Source organism: Podarcis tiliguerta (assembly GCF_965153285.1).
Source record: "Podarcis tiliguerta genome assembly, chromosome: 8".
In the NCBI taxonomy this organism is placed as follows: Eukaryota; Metazoa; Chordata; class Lepidosauria; order Squamata; family Lacertidae; genus Podarcis; species Podarcis tiliguerta.
This window is the reverse complement of record NC_139541.1, coordinates 80,171,784-80,188,193: the sequence shown is the minus strand read 5'-3', so window position 1 is coordinate 80,188,193 and position 16,410 is coordinate 80,171,784. Positions and strand designations below refer to the sequence as shown.

The 16,410-nt window shown below is 52.8% G+C and overlaps 1 protein-coding gene across 1 annotated transcript; it reads left to right on the top strand.

The window, feature by feature from the left end:
* Window positions 1-2,207: 2,207 nt before the first annotated feature.
* SIX5 (SIX homeobox 5) lies at window positions 2,208-16,391 on the top strand. Its single transcript, XM_083454899.1, has 3 exons — window positions 2,208-3,812; window positions 10,039-11,321; window positions 13,095-16,391. The coding sequence occupies exons 1-3, from the start codon at window positions 2,950-2,952 to the stop codon at window positions 13,715-13,717; spliced, it is 2,769 nt and encodes a 922-aa protein (XP_083311025.1). The 5' UTR covers window positions 2,208-2,949; the 3' UTR covers window positions 13,718-16,391.
* Window positions 16,392-16,410: the final 19 nt, after the last annotated feature.

The following is a 16,410-nucleotide window of genomic DNA, read 5'->3' as shown; positions in this document are numbered from 1 at the left end:
ATGACTCCCAGGCTGCGCACCTGGTCCTTCAGGGGCACAGTTACCCCATTCAGGACCAGGGAGTCCTCCAAACCCACCCGCCTCCTGTCCCCCAAAAAGAGTACTTCTGTCTTGTCAGGATTCAACCTCAATCCATTAGCCGCCATCCATCCAAATGATGAGAACCAAACAATAGCTTGGTGCATCAGGCCTGTGTCCCACCTCGTCCGGTTTCCTGTCCTCACAGGGACCAAACAGATGTCTGTGGGAAACCTGTAAATGGGGCCCGAGTACAAGAGCTAATCTGCTCTCCTGGGGTTTCTAGCAACTAACTTGGATTCATTGCTGCCTCTGAGAATGGAGGCAGAGCTTAGGCGTCCTGGCTATTAACCATTGATAGCTTTATCTTCCACGAACTTGCCCAACCCTCTCTCAGAGCCCTATCCAAGTGGGTAGTCATCGCTGCCTCCAGTGGCAGCGAGTTCCATAGTTTAACAGTGCGAAGTAGAAAAGGAGGTGCCTTGCATATGCCGTTTCCACACACCCCTTTTTTCATCCACATCATCACAAGGAGGCAGCGACACAAGAGGGTCTATAAATGGCAGCAGCGGGGTTCTCTCTGCCAGATTCACAGAATCGTAGAGTCGGAAGGGACTCTGAGGGTCATCTAACCCAACCCCCTGCCACGCAGGCAGTGGCGTAGCGTGGGGGTGCAGGGGGGGCCGGCTGCACCGGGCGCAACATCTGGGGGGGCGCGCTCGCACTCGCAGCTCTCTGCCCCTACCTGGCTCACTCACTCTCTCTCACTGCAGTGCTGGCTGTGCGAATCCGATCCGAGCCGCCGGGTCGCCGCCCACTGTGGAGGGGAGGGTGCCAGGCGTGCGGTGCGGAGAGAGAGCGAGGGACTATCTGGGGGAGGGACAGTGCAGTGGGGGGGGGGTGCAAATTACTTGCCTTGCCCCGGGTGCTGACAACCCACGCTACGCCACTGCACGCAGGAATATGCAGTTGTCCCGTACGGGAATTGAACCTGCAACCCTGGGGTTACCAGCACCACTCTCTCACCAATTGAGCTATCCACTTGGAAACAAGCCATCTCTTCCCCAGTGGTTCCAAAAGTGCGGAGGACCACTTAGGTGTGGGGGGCATCAGGGGGCTGCTGGAAATCAAAACGACTTTCAGACTTTGAAAAGCTGGCATCTTCTTGGTTGCTGACCTCCACCGAAGTGATGTCCCCAGGACTCTAGTCTGGGCAGTGTGGATGGAGTTCTCGGGCAGCCCAAGCTCAAGTTCATTAGTTTTGTTGAATTAAACTAGGTGTCAGCAAACGTTTTCATCAGGGGCCCGGTCCACTGTCCCTCAGACCTTGTGGGGGGCCGGACCATATTTTGAAAAATATATAAATACAGTGGACCGCCCCCCCCCCCCATATATAAATACAGTGGTACCTCAGGTTAAGAACTTAATTCGTTCTTAGGAACTTCCTGCAGCCAATCCGAAGCCGTGCCAGCGTGGCCGCCTGCCCAGAAGCCATGCCAGCGTCGTGGAAGTCAGTGCCCGCATGGCGAGGCGTCCACAGCTTGCAGGGACTGACCAAGCGGGCAGCAGGGTCCGCGGGCCGGATCTACAAGCCTGGGGGGCCGCATCTGGCCCCTGCACCGTGGTTTGCCCTGAATTAAACTGAGTAGTTTTACAGTGGTACCTCGCAAGACGAATGCCTTGCAGAACGAAAGAGTTTTTTGAGTTGCTTCGCAAGACGAATTTCCCTATGGGCTTGCTTCGCAAGACGAAAACGTCTTGCGCCTTTTTTTGAAAGCCGTCAATGCATTCCTATGGGAAACCGTCAATACACAGTGGTGCTTCGCAAGACGAAAAAATTCACAAGACGGAAAAACTCGCAGAACGAATTAATTTCGTCTTGCGAGGCACCACTGTACATGGATTTTGAATGAATGTGCAACTAATCACTACTGTTTTGAATTTTATTGTCCCTGAAGCTTTACAGTGGTTACAGACGCTTCAGGTTACTGACTCCGCTAACAGAAGAAACAGTACCTCGGGTTAAGAACTTTGCTTCAGGATGAGAACAGAAATCACGCGGCGGCAGCGGAAGGCCCCATTAGCTAAAGTGGTGCTTCAGGCTAAGAACAGTTTCAGGTTAAGAACAGATCTCCAGAACTAATAAAGTTCTTAACCCAAGGTACCACTGAAATTCCTGCATTGCAGAGGGTTAGACTAGATGACCACTAGGCTCCCTCCCAACTGCACAATTCTATTAATATCTTCCTTAGCGAGCCGTGTTAACCCCTGTAATGCTTTCTATAGAGTAAGCACAGGGGACACTGGGGGATGTGCTTGTGGAACCAAGGTGGCAGTGGGCCGAAAAGAGTTTGGGATCTACTGCTTTAAACAGAAATAAGAGCCAGTGGGTTCTTCCTTTTTTAAAGTATCGTTTCAGCGGGGAGAGCAATCCGGATTTCCAAAAAGCGGCGCTTTTTTTTGCGTCTGAGCGAGGAAGAGAGAGAGGGGGGGAAAGAGAGAGATTGATTTGTGGCTGCGCAAAGGGAGGAGGAGCCCAGGAGTAAAAGTAGGAAGGACGAAGGGAGGGGAAAGGAAAGTTAATAGAGGGAAAGGCGGGTGGGAGAGAAAGAGAAAGAAAGAGGGAAGGAAGGGGGGGGGAAGAGAAGTGGAAAGGAGGGAGACCGAGGCGGGGGAGAAGCGTCTGGAGAGTTGCTCCGAAGTTTGGGGGGCCGCGGCGGGTGGGGTGGGCGCGCGTCCCAGGAGGCGGAGGCCAGCCCGGGCTGGGAGCCGCGCCGCGGCCCGGGGGCGGGAGGCGGACCGCGGCTCCTAGGATGTGGAAAGGGGACGGCGGCGCAGGGGGAGGAGACCCGCACGGCTAGGGCAGCGCGCAGGGGGAGGGGAGCGGGCCGGAGGCGGGCGAGGGGGGCCGCGATCCCGCGCGCCGCGAACATGGCCTCCTTCCCCGCGGGCCCCGCCGAGCCCCCCGGCCGGGGAGGGCGGCGCGCCCCCGCCGCCGAGCAGAGCCAGGAGGAGGAGGACGCCGAGGGCGCAGCCGAGGAGGCGCGCCAACTTCTGCCAACTTCGGCGCCCGCCCCGTCGCCGCAGGCTCCTCCCGGCCGAGAGCCAGAGGACGGCGGCGGAGGAGGATCGGGTTTGGCGACGGCTGCTGCGTCCTCTCCAAGCGCGGGGCTCGCCTCCGCCGCGCCCGATCCTCCGCGCTCGCCGCGCTTCTCGGCGGAGCAGGTCTCGTGCGTGTGCGAGGCGCTGCTGCAGGCGGGCGACCCCGGCCGGCTGGGCCGCTTCCTGGGCTCCCTGCCGCCCGACGCCGAGGCGCCGTGCCTGGAGGCGCAGGCGGGCGAGAGCCTGGCCAAGGCGCGCGCGCTGCTGGCCTTCCAGCGCGGCGACTTCGCCGAGCTCTACCGCCTGGTCCAGAGCCGGCCCTTCGGCGCGCCGCACCACCCGTTCCTGCAGGATCTGTACCTGCGCGCCCGCTACCGGGAGGCCGAAGCTGCCCGGGGCCGGGCTCTGGGCGCCGTCGACAAGTACCGGCTGCGCAAGAAGTTCCCGCTGCCCAGCACCATCTGGGACGGCGAGGAGACGGTGTACTGCTTCAAGCGGCGATCGCGGGCAGCCCTGCGCGACTCGTACGGGCGCAGCCGCTACCCGAGCCCCGAGCAGAAGCGGCGCCTGGCCCAGGACACCGGCCTGTCGCTCACGCAGGTCAGCAACTGGTTCAAGAACCGACGGCAGCGCGACCGCAGCGGAGGAGGAGGAGGAGCCGGAGGAGGAGGCGCCGGCACGCCCAGCAAGAGGTGAGCGGCCCCGGGGCATGAGCAGAGCGCAGCGCCACCCTCTCTCGGGGCGCAATCGCGCGCGCACTGCTGCGCAGGAAAGAGAGCGGAGTGGAACCTGCATGGACAAGAGTAGCCTACCGGTTGCGGGGAGGGAGTGGGGTGACTGCTGTCTCCCTGGCCTGAGTCTTAGCCTTGCCAGATACCATACGATAATCTTTATTGTCGTTGTCCCATACAGTACAACGAAATTGAAAAAAATCTACATCAGAAATTCAAAAACCAACAAGCCTGCTATCCCAGCCTGGTTGGCCCCCTAAAAACTCTGGTACCCCATAATTAAATACAATATACTCCCACAGAGACTACCTTAAGGTAAAGGGACCCCTGACCATTAGTTCCAGTCGTGGCCGACTCTGGGGTTGTGGCGCTCATCTCGCTTTATTGGCCGAGGGAGCTGACGTACAGCTTCCGGGTCATGTGGCCAGCAGGACTAAGCCGCTACTGGTGAACCAGAGCAGCGCACGGAAATGCCGTTTACCCTCCCGCCAGAGCGGTACCTATTTATCTACTTGCACTGGTGTGCTTTTGAACTGCTAGGTTGGCAGGAGCAGGGACCGAGCAACGGGAGCTCACCCCGTCGCGGGGATTCAAACCGCCGACCTTCTGATCGGCAAGCTCTAGGCTCAGTGGTTTAGACCACAGCACCACCCATTCAGAGACTACCTTACGCTGCGTTTAAAACCAACATCGCATTTGGATAGAAACTGTTTCTCAGGTGGCTAGTCCTAGTCTTTATAACTCTGTACCTTCTTCCAGAAGGCAGAAGCTGAAAGACATAATTTCCGGGGTGCGCACTAACTGCAGTTTTCTTATGGCACCTGGAGGCATAGATTTGATCCAAGGTGGGAAGAGTGCACTCAGTTATTCTCTCCGCAGTCTGTTGTGAAGCAGCCCAACTAGGACTGCAGCAGACCCCGAGTAAGTCCCATTAAAGTTGGTGGAGCTTACTCTTGATGAAATGGGTTTAGGATTGAACCTGGATGTGGGTCAGAACCAGCTGGGCTTTTCTAATATTCTTAAAGACCTCGTACTGATCATTAGGGGGCAGACCCCCAACTCTCCTGAAAGAGATCTTGAAGTTCTGAAGGGGACTTTGGGGTCTTCATAGAAAACCCAGCATCCTGGCGACACTTGACTCCAACCCACCATAGATTACCTATCTCCTCTGGATGGGTTTTGGGGGACATTGATGCCACCTATTCTTAGTTCAAGGTCCTCCCAAGTTTCAGAAAAAGTCTGGGGTGATGGAGAAATTCCTGAATTACATGTGCTTCTCAGTTTATAGTAAGCACTCCCAGGAAGAGAGAATCAGCCTGCTGGGAGACCCCTGTCTAAGTTTTGTAGGTCTCTAATGGACCCTTTACAAAGTTCCTGTCCTTCTAGGGCAGGGGTAGCCAGGCTGGTGCCTTCCATATGTTTTGGGATTCTGGCTTCAATCCGTCTCAGCCAGCATGATGGGCATTGTCATAGGGCCTTCCAGAAACTGGACTACAATACCCATCATGCCTGACCATTGGCAGTTTGGGAGACACCCGATTTCTGTCACACACATTACAAACTCCTTTCCCACTGCCTGGGAAAAAGTTTTCAAAAGTAACTTCCAGCAAAAGGAACAACAGTTTTTACAGAGGCTGGGATGTAAATGTGGCATATTGTAAGGAATTACTAAACTCCGGGTGCTAAGAAAGAGGGGTAACATCAGTCACATCCTCTCCATTTCTAGCCAAATCAAGAAGAGCGAGGTATGGCCAAGGCTTTGCAAAACCCACAAGCTACCCTAAATTTCAACTCTTGTCTTTTGTGTGAGAGTGCTGAGACAGGCTGCCTCAGGCACACAGGCACAGCCTTGTATTTGCACAGTCCACAAAGTGGGCTACGGAGGGCTTAATCCTGCCCGCTACCCCTGCTTAAAAGGTAAAGGGACCCCTGACCGTTCTTTGTGGTCCAGCTCTCACTTCCATAAAGGTAAAGGTAAAGGGACCGCTGACCATTAGGTCCAGTTGCGGACGACTCTGGGGTTGCGACGCTCATCTCGCTTTATCGGCCGAGGGAGCCGGTGTACAGCTTCCGGGTCATGTGGCCAGCATGACTAAGCCGCTTCTGGCGAACCAGAACAGCGCACGGAAATGCCGTTTACCTTCCCACCGGAGCGGTACCTATTTATCTACTTGCACTTGACGTGCTTTCGAACTGCTGGATTGGCAGGAGCAGGGACCCAGCAATGGGAGCTCACCCCGTCGCAGGGATTCGAACCGCCAACCTTCTGATGGGCAAGCCCTAGCGAAGTTTTTTATGACTGATGTTTTAATGTATATTTAGGAGAAACCCAGCTAGATGGACGGGAAATAAATAAATAAATAGTGATGGTGGTGGTGATGATGATGATAATAATCATTCCCTGTAAAAAGCATTATTCAGAATAGCGATTCGCATGACCCAGAAAAGGGAAGATAATAATGCAATAAAATTCCAAACAGTCATTAAGAGTCTGATAGCCATTTACACCTCCAGTGCCCCCCTGCCACCCCCTGGCCTTTTACTGCCCCCTAGATAATCCTCCTCCCCGCTTTGGGAACCCCTGGGTAGCACCACTACCATACTTTCGAATAAATTTGCATTGGATGGGGCTGTAAGGAAGGAATGAGGAGGTGGGAGACCTGAACCCTGCAGAACAGAGCTTTCCCCCTCCCTGGTTTCTCTCTCCTTCCTCCCCCCGCAACCACATTTTGGGTGCTTCCAGAGCAGGGTGCACCCAGTAGAATGAAGAGGGCTTTTCTCTTCTAGCTGTTCCTGGGCACGGAGGATTTTTGTGTGTGTCTGCCTTTGCCTTCCCCTCTGCAAACAAAAGGGAGAAACCACTTGAGTATGAGAAAGTTCTAGTTCATTCTTCTCTTGCAGACTGTTCAGGGGGTGGGGAACAGCCAAGCTGGCTACTCCAGATGTTCCTGCAGCTGGCGCTCTCTCTCCTCTCTCCCCCCCCCCCTTTCTCTCCTGGGAGAAAAACTTTGCCTCCAGTTAGCTGCACTTTGCAGCAACGTGGAAGGCGCCAAGCTCATCCTCTTTGTTGTGAAATGTGAATCCTTTGGCTTTGAATTTCCTTGGGCTGAGGGTGGAAATTACCTTGCCCAAGGAGCCCAGACTCCTGCCTTCAGTCTCCAACTAAAGGTCTATTTCTGAGTCCTTTCTACCTCAGAAACATATATTGTACACTGAATACCACCGGCTCTCCAGGGACTTTCCCATTCCCTGCTACCTGGTCTTTTTAGCTGGATTTGAACCTTGCAACCTTCTGCTTGCAAGGCGGGTGCTCTAAGCATTGAGCTACAACCCTTCCCCACAGTAAATCAGGGGTTTGGGCTTGTTACGCGGCAGTTGGGGGCTCCCACGATCCATTCAAAGAAAATAATTCAAAGAGGCTTCCCCCCTGGCCAGGGTTAGAAACTCAGGTAGGTGCCAAATTGCTCTTTAAACCAGTTTTCAAAACGGAACGCCTAGCTGCCATTTTGGGTCTCCAAAGTTTTCTTTTTCAAATGATGGACTGGCTGTGATTGATTCTCAGTTAAAACATTTTGCTAGAAAAAAATGGCAAGGTCAAGTTGATGGATTATGCTGAAATGGCTAAAATGAACGGAAGTATCAGAAATCAAGAGGACCAAAATTTTAATAAGGAATGGGGAAAATTTGTAACTGATCTTAAAGACCACTGTTAACAGTTAAAATCATTAGTAGGATTGGAATAGCACTTGTAATGGGGAATTTTTGATGCAATGGAGAAAGAAAAGATTTGGATTATTCAAAAAAGATGTAGGAAATGATGAAAAATAGGACCCACAAAGGGGAGGAGGGAAGTCCCGGAGATTCCTCGTAATCTTGTTTTTATGTTGTATGTTCAATGTGTGACTGCATTTTGCTAGTTCAGATGACAGCCTTGAGCTAGGTTAAGAACTAGGAGAACTTAAACAAGAAAAGTTACTGGATCCAGAATCAGTCTACATACCGTATTTTTTGCTGTATAAGACTCACTTTTTCCCTCCTAAAAAGTAAGGGGAAATGTGTGTGCGTCTTATGGAGCGAATGCAGGTGCGCAGCTATCCCAGAAGCCAGAACAGGGAGAGGGATTGCTGCTTTCACTGCGCAGCGATCCCTCTTGCTGTTCTGGCTTTTGAGATTCAGAATATTTTTTTTTCTTGCTTTCCTCCTCCAAAAACTAGGTGCGTCTTGTGGTCTGGTGCGTCTTATAGAGCGAAAAATACGGTATATATTGGCCTATTCCAACCTCTTTTTCTTAATGATGACACGGACATTTCATAACGCAGGAATATTTTGCACAACCATGAGCAGGGCCATTGGGTAGGGTAAGTTAAGACAGGTGACGACAGTTAACTAGAAGGTTGTTCCCTTCTCCTGCTCAGACTGCACGGAGAACGCATTTTGGCTCCTGAAGTTCATTCCGATTGTGCAGATAAAAATATAACTGATAGAATTCTGCAGGATGTGTTGCTAGTGTGCGAAAACAGTCCAGATCCAATGATCCTTAGGCATGTACCTCCAGATGGCGGAGACGCCAGATGCCATCCTGGTGCCTAGGTATCTTCACTTGGTCACTAGCGACCAATAGGTAAAGGTAAAGGGACATGTGGGCAGCATGACTAAGCCGCTTCTGGCGAACCAGAGCAGTGCACGGAAACGCTGTTTACCTTCCCGCCAGAGTGGTACCTATTATCTACTTGCACTTTGACGTGCTTTCGAACTGCTAGGTTGGCAGGAGCTGGGACTGAGCAACGGGAGCTCACCCTGTGGCGGGGATTCAAACCGCCAACCTTCTGATTGGCAAGTCCTAGGCTCTGTGGTTTAACCCACAGCGCCACCCACATCCCAATAGCGACCAATAGCTAGGAGCAAAATGCACCCGGCACCCGGCTGATTTCTAACACTGCCCCCAGACAACACCAGCATTTTTGTGCAGGCAATGTGCACCACTGGAGGTTTTCAGAGATTCAGGGCAGATACAAGGAAGTATTTCATGCAATGCATAAATAACTTGCGGCATTTCTTGCCACAGGCTAGAACGATGGCTGCTCCCGGTAGGTTCCCGAGTACAATTCAAAGTGTTGGTGCTGGCCTTTAAAGCGCTAAATGGCTTTGACTGTGTATACCGGAAGGAGCATCTCCACCCACATCGTTCAGCCTGGACCCTGAGGTCCAGATCCGAGGGCCTCCTGGTGGTTCCCTCACTGCGAGAAGTGAAATTACAGGGAATCAGGCAGAGGGCCTTCTCGGTGGTGGCACCCGCCCTGTGGAACGCAACCCCATCAGATGTCAAGGTGATAAAGAACCATACAACTTTTAGAAGACATCTGAAGGCAGCCCTGTAAAAGAGAAAGTTTTTATTGTCTGGTGTTTTGTTGTGGGTTTTTTTAATATATATTCTGTTTGGAAAGAGTGGCTGGAGCAACCTGGTCATATGGGCAGGGCATAAGTAATAAACAGTTGTTGTGGATTAGACCAGTTCATAGAGGAGAAACTCAGTGGCCTATCTAGTCCAATGTCCTGTTCTAACGGTGGCTGATCAGGTGACCATGCGCAGAATTTGAGTGCAAGAGCACTTCTCCCCCCATCCCTGAGATTCCCAACAACTGTTATTCAGAGACAGTTCACTGTGGCAACCACGGCCTAGGACCTACGTACCTACGGGACCGCCTCTCCTGGTATGCCCCACGGAGGACCTTAAGGTCCACAAATGACAACATTTTGGAGGTCCTAAGTCGCAAGGTGGTTAGATTGGTCTCAACTAGGGCCAGGGCCTTTTCAGTACTGGCCCCGACTTGGTGGAACGCTCTGTCACAAGAGACTAGGGCCCTGTGGGACTTGACATCTTTCCGCAAGGCCTGCAAGACGGAGCTGTTCCGCCTGGCCTTTGGTTTGGACTCAGTCTGGCCCTTACGTTTCCCTCCCCTATGGTTTTGACTTTTAAAATGAGGCTGCATTTTAAATTGCATTTTAACCTGTATTTTAAATTGGTTCCCCCCCCCCCCCCAATTACGTTTTTACTGTCGTTTTACTGGTGTTAGCCGCCCTGAGCCCAGCTCTGGCCGGGCAGGGCGGGGTATAAATAAAAATTATTATTATTATTATTACTATTACTACTACTACTACTACATCCTCAACCTCTTCTCCTTTACAGCGAGTCTGATGGGAACCCCAGCACGGAGGACGAGTCCAGCCACGGCACCGAAGAAACCGAAACGTCCATGGGGATTTCTGCAACCCCCGAAGGGATGCCCACCCCCAACAGCCTGTTCCTGCCAGCCGCTTGCTCCAGCGCCTCTTCCATCCTCCTCAACGGCAACTTTATCACCGCTAGCTCCCCGACCATGCTGCTGAACGGCGGCTCCGTCATCCAGACTCCCAGCGGAGGCGTCATCCTCAACGGCTTGGCTCTTGGCGACAACCAGACCATCACCCTCAGCCCCGTGGCAGCGCCCAGCCCGCCCATCCTCCTCAACGGATCCAGCCCCCTGCTGGGTGGCAAGCCCCCAGGCCCACCCGGCAGCCAGGAGGCCAACAAGGCTCTCCAGGAGCCCCTTGCCCCGGCCACCGTCATCCTCAGCCCGCCTGCCGCGCTTCAGGGGGAAGTGAAGTCGGAAGCGGCAGAGGCCCTGGCCTTTGGCGTCGAGGTCAAGCTGGAAGAGGGGCAGGGGTCCGCCCCACCCCTGTTGCCTGTCCCCGACGCTGCCACGCTCCTCTCCAACCACAAGGGGCCCCTGCTGGCGGCTGTTGCCATGCCGCAAGTGGTCCCATCAAACGAAGAAGCCCCCACGGCTGCGCAGCAGCTGCCCCCAGCACCTCAGCCATCAGCCACATCTAGTCCTCAGATGGTTCCTCTAGCCAAGTTGGCCCCTGGTGGCCAAGCCCTGCCAGCTCCCCAGGTGACCGCAGCCACCGTCGGCGGGCAGATGGCCCAGTCTTCCCAGACTACCACGCCGCTGCTTTCCATGCCAGGCCCCTCACCACCCCAGGCCGCTGTTCTCCACGTCCCTGCGCCATCCCTGGTCCCCATCGCCCAAGTCTCCCCCCCTTCCCAGGTGGTGCCGCTCTCCCAGCCTGTCTCTGGGACCCAGGTGCTCTCCCCGTCCCAAATGGTGCCTGTGTCCCCGACGCAGATCTACGCCGTCCCGCAGGGGGCATCTGCCCCCCAGCTCGTCTCGCTCCCCCAAGTGGCCCAGGGCTCCCAGATTATCTCTCTGCCCCAAGTTGTGCCAACCTCCCAGGTGGTCACCCTGCAGCAGGGCATGGGCAGCCCCATCCAAATCCTGACCACTGGCGGCACCCCCATCAAAGTGGGGGCCATGGCAGGGGCCCCGCAGGTGGCAGTGTCGGCGGGAGGAAGCCTTGGCCAGAGCAACGTGCACCTCATCAACGCCAACGTGGGCATGACCACGCTGCAGATCCCGGGCACCGCGCCAGGTATGTGCTTTGGGCAGAGGGTGGCCAGGGAGGTTTCAAAAACAATTCAAGGGATTCAGGAAACTGGCAGGGCTGAATCAAGGACTCTGGGGCCCTGTTTGTGCCATACATTTAGAGTGGTGCTGGACTAGGACCTGGGAGGCCAGGGTTCGATATCCCCTCCCAGCCAAGAAACTTGGTGATCTTGGGCCTATAATTCACTCGCAGAATTGTTGTGAGCAATAAAATGGGGGAGGAAGAGAAGTACGTAGGCTTAAATGTGGTTTAAATGCATGTACAGTGGTGCCTCGCAAGACAAAAAGAATCCGTTCCGCGAGTCTCTTCGTCTAGCGGTTTTTTCGTCTTGCGAAGCAACCCTATTAGCAGATTAGCGCTATTAGCGGTTTAGCGGCTATTAGCGGCTATTAAAGGCTTAAGGGATTAGCGGATTAGCTGCTAAAAGGCTATTAGCATCTTAGTGCCTTAGAAAAAGGGGGTGGGGAGCGAAAGAAATTCGCAGGAACTCGCAAGACATTTTCGTCTTGCGAAGCAAGCCCATAGGAAATTTGTTTTGCGAAGCACCTCCAAAACGGAAAACCCTTTCGTCTAGCGGGTTTTCCGTCTTGCGAGGCATTCGTCTTGCGGGGCACCATTGTACGTGGTTTAAATACATGTTCTTTCTTTGATGCATAGGTAATAAAGGAGGACTATGTTATGTAAAAGTTGTGTAGTTTCTCATGTTGTTTTCTTTCATGTACCCTTTCTGATAACTTTTCCATCAAAATTAATTCCCAGACATAAGCGTACCAAACTTCATATAGGTTCACGTTTAATGTCCTCCAGTGTCCAGCAACAGCAAGATGTGCTGCAGTTATAAGATGCACAATTAAGTCTCTGCCTCTAAGATTTTGCGCTTCATCTGCAAATACAGAAAGCAATGCTATTTGGGGATCTAAATTGATCGATTGAGATGTAATTTGTTCCATTTCCTGAAATATTTTTAGCCAGACGTTTTTAATCAATGGGCATTTCCACCACATGTGTATAAATTTTCCTTCATTCCCACAATTTCTCCAACGTTGCGAAGCAATATTTTTGTCTAGTTAATTATTATGTATTTGTTTCTATTCGACCTTTCCTCCAAGGAGATCAAGGTGGTCACATGGTTTTCCCTCTCCTTGTTTTTCCTCACAACAGCCCTCTGGGGTAGGGTAGGCTAAGAGACAGTGACTGGCCCAGGGCCACCCAATCAGCTTCATATCAGCGTTGGGATTTGAACCCTGGTCTCTGTCAGGCCCTAGTCCAACCACTCCACCTCATTGGCTCTCTTGGAGAGTAGGGACCGCCTTGGAGATGTTTGCTGATTTGGGTGGGCGGGGGGGGAAGAGGAAATGGGGGCTCTGTGTCCCTTCCTTTGCTTAAGGAGCGTCTCCACCCCCATCGTTCAGCCCGGACACTGAGATCCAGCACTGAGGGCCTTCTGGCGGTTCCCTCACTGCGAGAAGTGAGGTTACAGGGAACCAGACAGAGGGCCTTCTCGGTGGTGGCACCCGCCCTGTGGAACGCCCTCCCTTCAGATGTGAAGGAAATAAGCAGCTATCTTCTTTTTAAAAGACATTTGAAGGCAGCCCTGTTTAGGGAAGCTTTTAATATTTAATGCTGTATTGTTTTTAACACTCGATTGGAAGCCGCCCAGAGTGGCTGGGGAAACTCAGCCAGATGGGCGGGGTATAAATAAAAAATTATTATTATTATTATTATTATTAAGATTTCCCCGTTTCCTCTCCAACTTAGGCAACATCCTCCTGACCAACCCGGCAACGGGGAGCAGCACCATCGTCACCGGAATGGCTTTGCAGCAGGGGAAGCTGATCCTGACGGCCACCTTCCCGGCTGGCATGCTGATGACGCCCATCCTCTCAGCCCAGGCCGCCCCGACTCTGGCCCTGCCCATCAAGCAGGAAGTGGCGACCGTGATGGCGCCGGCAACTCTGGGGAGCGGCGAAGGCGGCAGCGTGTTGCTCTCGGGGGGTGCTTCCGTGCTCCCTCCTGGAGTCTCCCCGCTCTCGGTGCCCGACAGCACCGGGCCAGCCGACTTGGCTTTCGGCACGGACTCTGGCCAAGCCGGCCTCCTTTCCAATTTCTCCCAGCCGGACGGCCTGGCCATGTCTCAGCAGCAGGTGGTTTGGCCGAGCCCGGTGGGCATGGACCTCCAAGGGACCGGCGCCGAGGGGCTGTTTGAGATGGACAAGAACTCTATGGAGGTGCAAGGCGGCCTTCTGCGTCTCCCAGAGGGAGAGGGCCTCTTGCTGGACGCTTCCGGGGGAGACCCGATGGGCCCCGAGGCTCTGGACTCGGATGAGAAGGTGCTAACCCAGCTGCAGTCTGTGCCAGTGGAGGAGCCTCTGGACTTGTAAGCACCCGCGAGGTGCGTCGCAGAGTCCTCGCCTGCCCGCCGAACGATATTTTAAACCTGCTATCCTTGGTCCCCACCCGGTCCAGACAGGATGCTACAAGTGCCTTGAAAAGGGAAACCTGGGTGAGCCCCTGCAGTCTGTGCTGCTGCTGCACATCTTTTTTTTTTTGCAAACACTACAGAAGGAAAAAACACAGCACTGGGACACTGCTGAGCCCTTTATCCGGTGTGTACAACTGCCTGTTGAGCAACCCCGGTGCCCCCTTGTGGCTGCCAGTCAAACAGCAAGCACTATCTTCCCCTTGGAGGTGTTGCCCATCCACCATGTTTCTTTCCTCCCTCCCCAGCCCTCCTAAAACTCAGGCACAGAGTTGAGGGCCTTTTCTACCTTCATGGCCTTTCTGCCCTTTTGAAGAAACCTACCTAACATCTACCAAGTTGCTTGGAAAGCTAGAGATTTTCGTTGATACTGGGGCAGGGAGCACATCATATAGACCAGGTATCCCCAAACTTGGCCCTCCAGCTGTTTTGGGACTACAGTTCCCATCATCGCTGACCACTAGTCCTGTTAGCTAGGGATGATGAGAGTTGTAGTCCCAAAACAGCTGGAGGGTCGAGTTTGGGGGTGCCTGATATAGACTGCCCTTTGTCCACCTGGCATCCCTGAGAGGGGGCTGATGGGAGTTGTAGTCCAAAACAGGTCAGCTGACTTACACCACAAGGAGAGCCTTCCTCTCCCCTCATCTATGGTGCTAGGGAACGGGTCCAGCTGCTAGTCTGAGCCCAAGTCCCATTTCGGAGGGGCAGGAAGGACACCCAAGGTCCCAGTGCTTGTCTCCTGTTCCAGTTAGGCGTCTACTCTTTCCCAGGGTAGGGTTGGGGTGGCGAGGCTATTGTCATTCGAGCTTGGCTTCTCGCTGGCTTTTAGTCTTGCAGTGCTGTCCTAGAGAGGTGAACTGTCCTGTTCCAAAGTCAAACGCTTTGGCGGTAGAAAACAATGCAGACATTGTTCCAGTCCTCCAGGGCAGAGAGAAGCCTGGCTAGAATGTCTCTCCTGGACCCATCTTTCATCTATGGAATAGCTTTCCGGCGTTTTAACCCTGGGCTGATCTCCGCTGCTCTGGGCGGGAACAGCGTAAGAAGCACAGTTGTTAATTGTGGGGTTGGATCCTGCAGCAGTTAGTCCTGCCATGAAAGGCACATGGGAGCAGGTGTCAGGTGTGGATATACAGTCTCTTAAGCCACTGTAAAAATTAGCTTTAGCTGCACCTTGAGATCCCCTGTGTTGGGGTTTGGGAGCAGAAACCACACATTAATCTGGGACGCTCAAGGTTGGGGGTCAATCCATCTTGAAAGATAGAAATGTCATGCAATCAGGCCAGACCGAGCATTACCCCCTTAAAATACGATTTGCTTTGAAAACTCGAGTTTCCTCCCAAACTTTCCCTGGGCCTGTTTCCTCTGAATGCTAAAATCAGCAACTGGTCTGCCTTTTTTATTTTTAGACAGAGAAGAAATTATATATAAATATATTTAATAATGTATTTTTTAGAAGAAAAGTCATTTAAAAATCAATTCTTTCCCCTTTTTTTTTCTATAAGCCGGTGGCATCTCTCCTTCCTATATATTTAACAGTTTCCTTGTCATCTTGAGGGGAGAATAATTTTTTTTTTTCCTTTTCGCTGACGTTTTCCAAAACCTTTTCTCACACTGCACCCAGGTTGCTGGTGGCGAACTTTAAGACCGTGAGCAAAGTACATAATCCAAGACCCTTGTGCGGGGATTGAGGAATCTTCCATAAGTGAAAAGGCCTCCATCCATAGAGCTGCTTTGGAGTGAGGTGGGGGGGACAGGACACAACTGTGTTCCTTCCAGATACCTTGTTCTATGTCAGGGTGGGGTCTGTAGCAGAATGGATTGCAAATAGCCCCACATCCAGTTCCCAGGATCTCCAGGCAAGGCTAGGGGAAACCTCTGTCTGAAGCCCTGGAGAGCCAGACAGTGTAGACCAGCCTTTGCAAACAAATGCTTTTGGACTACAACTCCCATCAGCCCTTGCCAGTACAGCCAGTGGTCAGGGATGATGGGCGTTGTAGTCTAGTAAGACTTGGAAGGCTGTTCTTGGTCAGAATTGGCCTAAGGCAGCTCCCTGGCTTTTTAGCATTAGATAACAGTGCAGGGAGTTATACAGGACAGAAATTTTGGGGCAGAAATTTCTGGCTTTTGCTTTCTTTCTCTCTCTCTTTTTTAATGGGGCCATGCTAACTGGATCCTACTTCAGGACCACTCAGTACCCACAAAAGCTTTTTGCTGAGTGTGGATGGTACACTATTTGAAAACAGCTGTCTGCTGGGGCGGCCAGGCCTGTGTCAATCAACATGTTTTGCTGCAAAGGAATGGGGAGGGGATGCACCTCACGGATCATACCCCTCCCTACAGGATGGGCTCGCTGTCCCCCCCCCCCCCACTGCGATGGGATCTGAGCAAAGGGTTTCGATTGTCCATCTGAATGTCTCCTAACCCAACACTTCCCAAACAGGTACTACAGCTACACACCTATTTTCCACAGTTTGTGAGAAACAATCATTTCTGCAAGATATTTTTATATCCTTTTTTACGTGTACGTGTGTCTTTTATATATATTTTATATATATATAAATATATTTTATCCTAAAGCTCTCTCTCTCTGTGTGT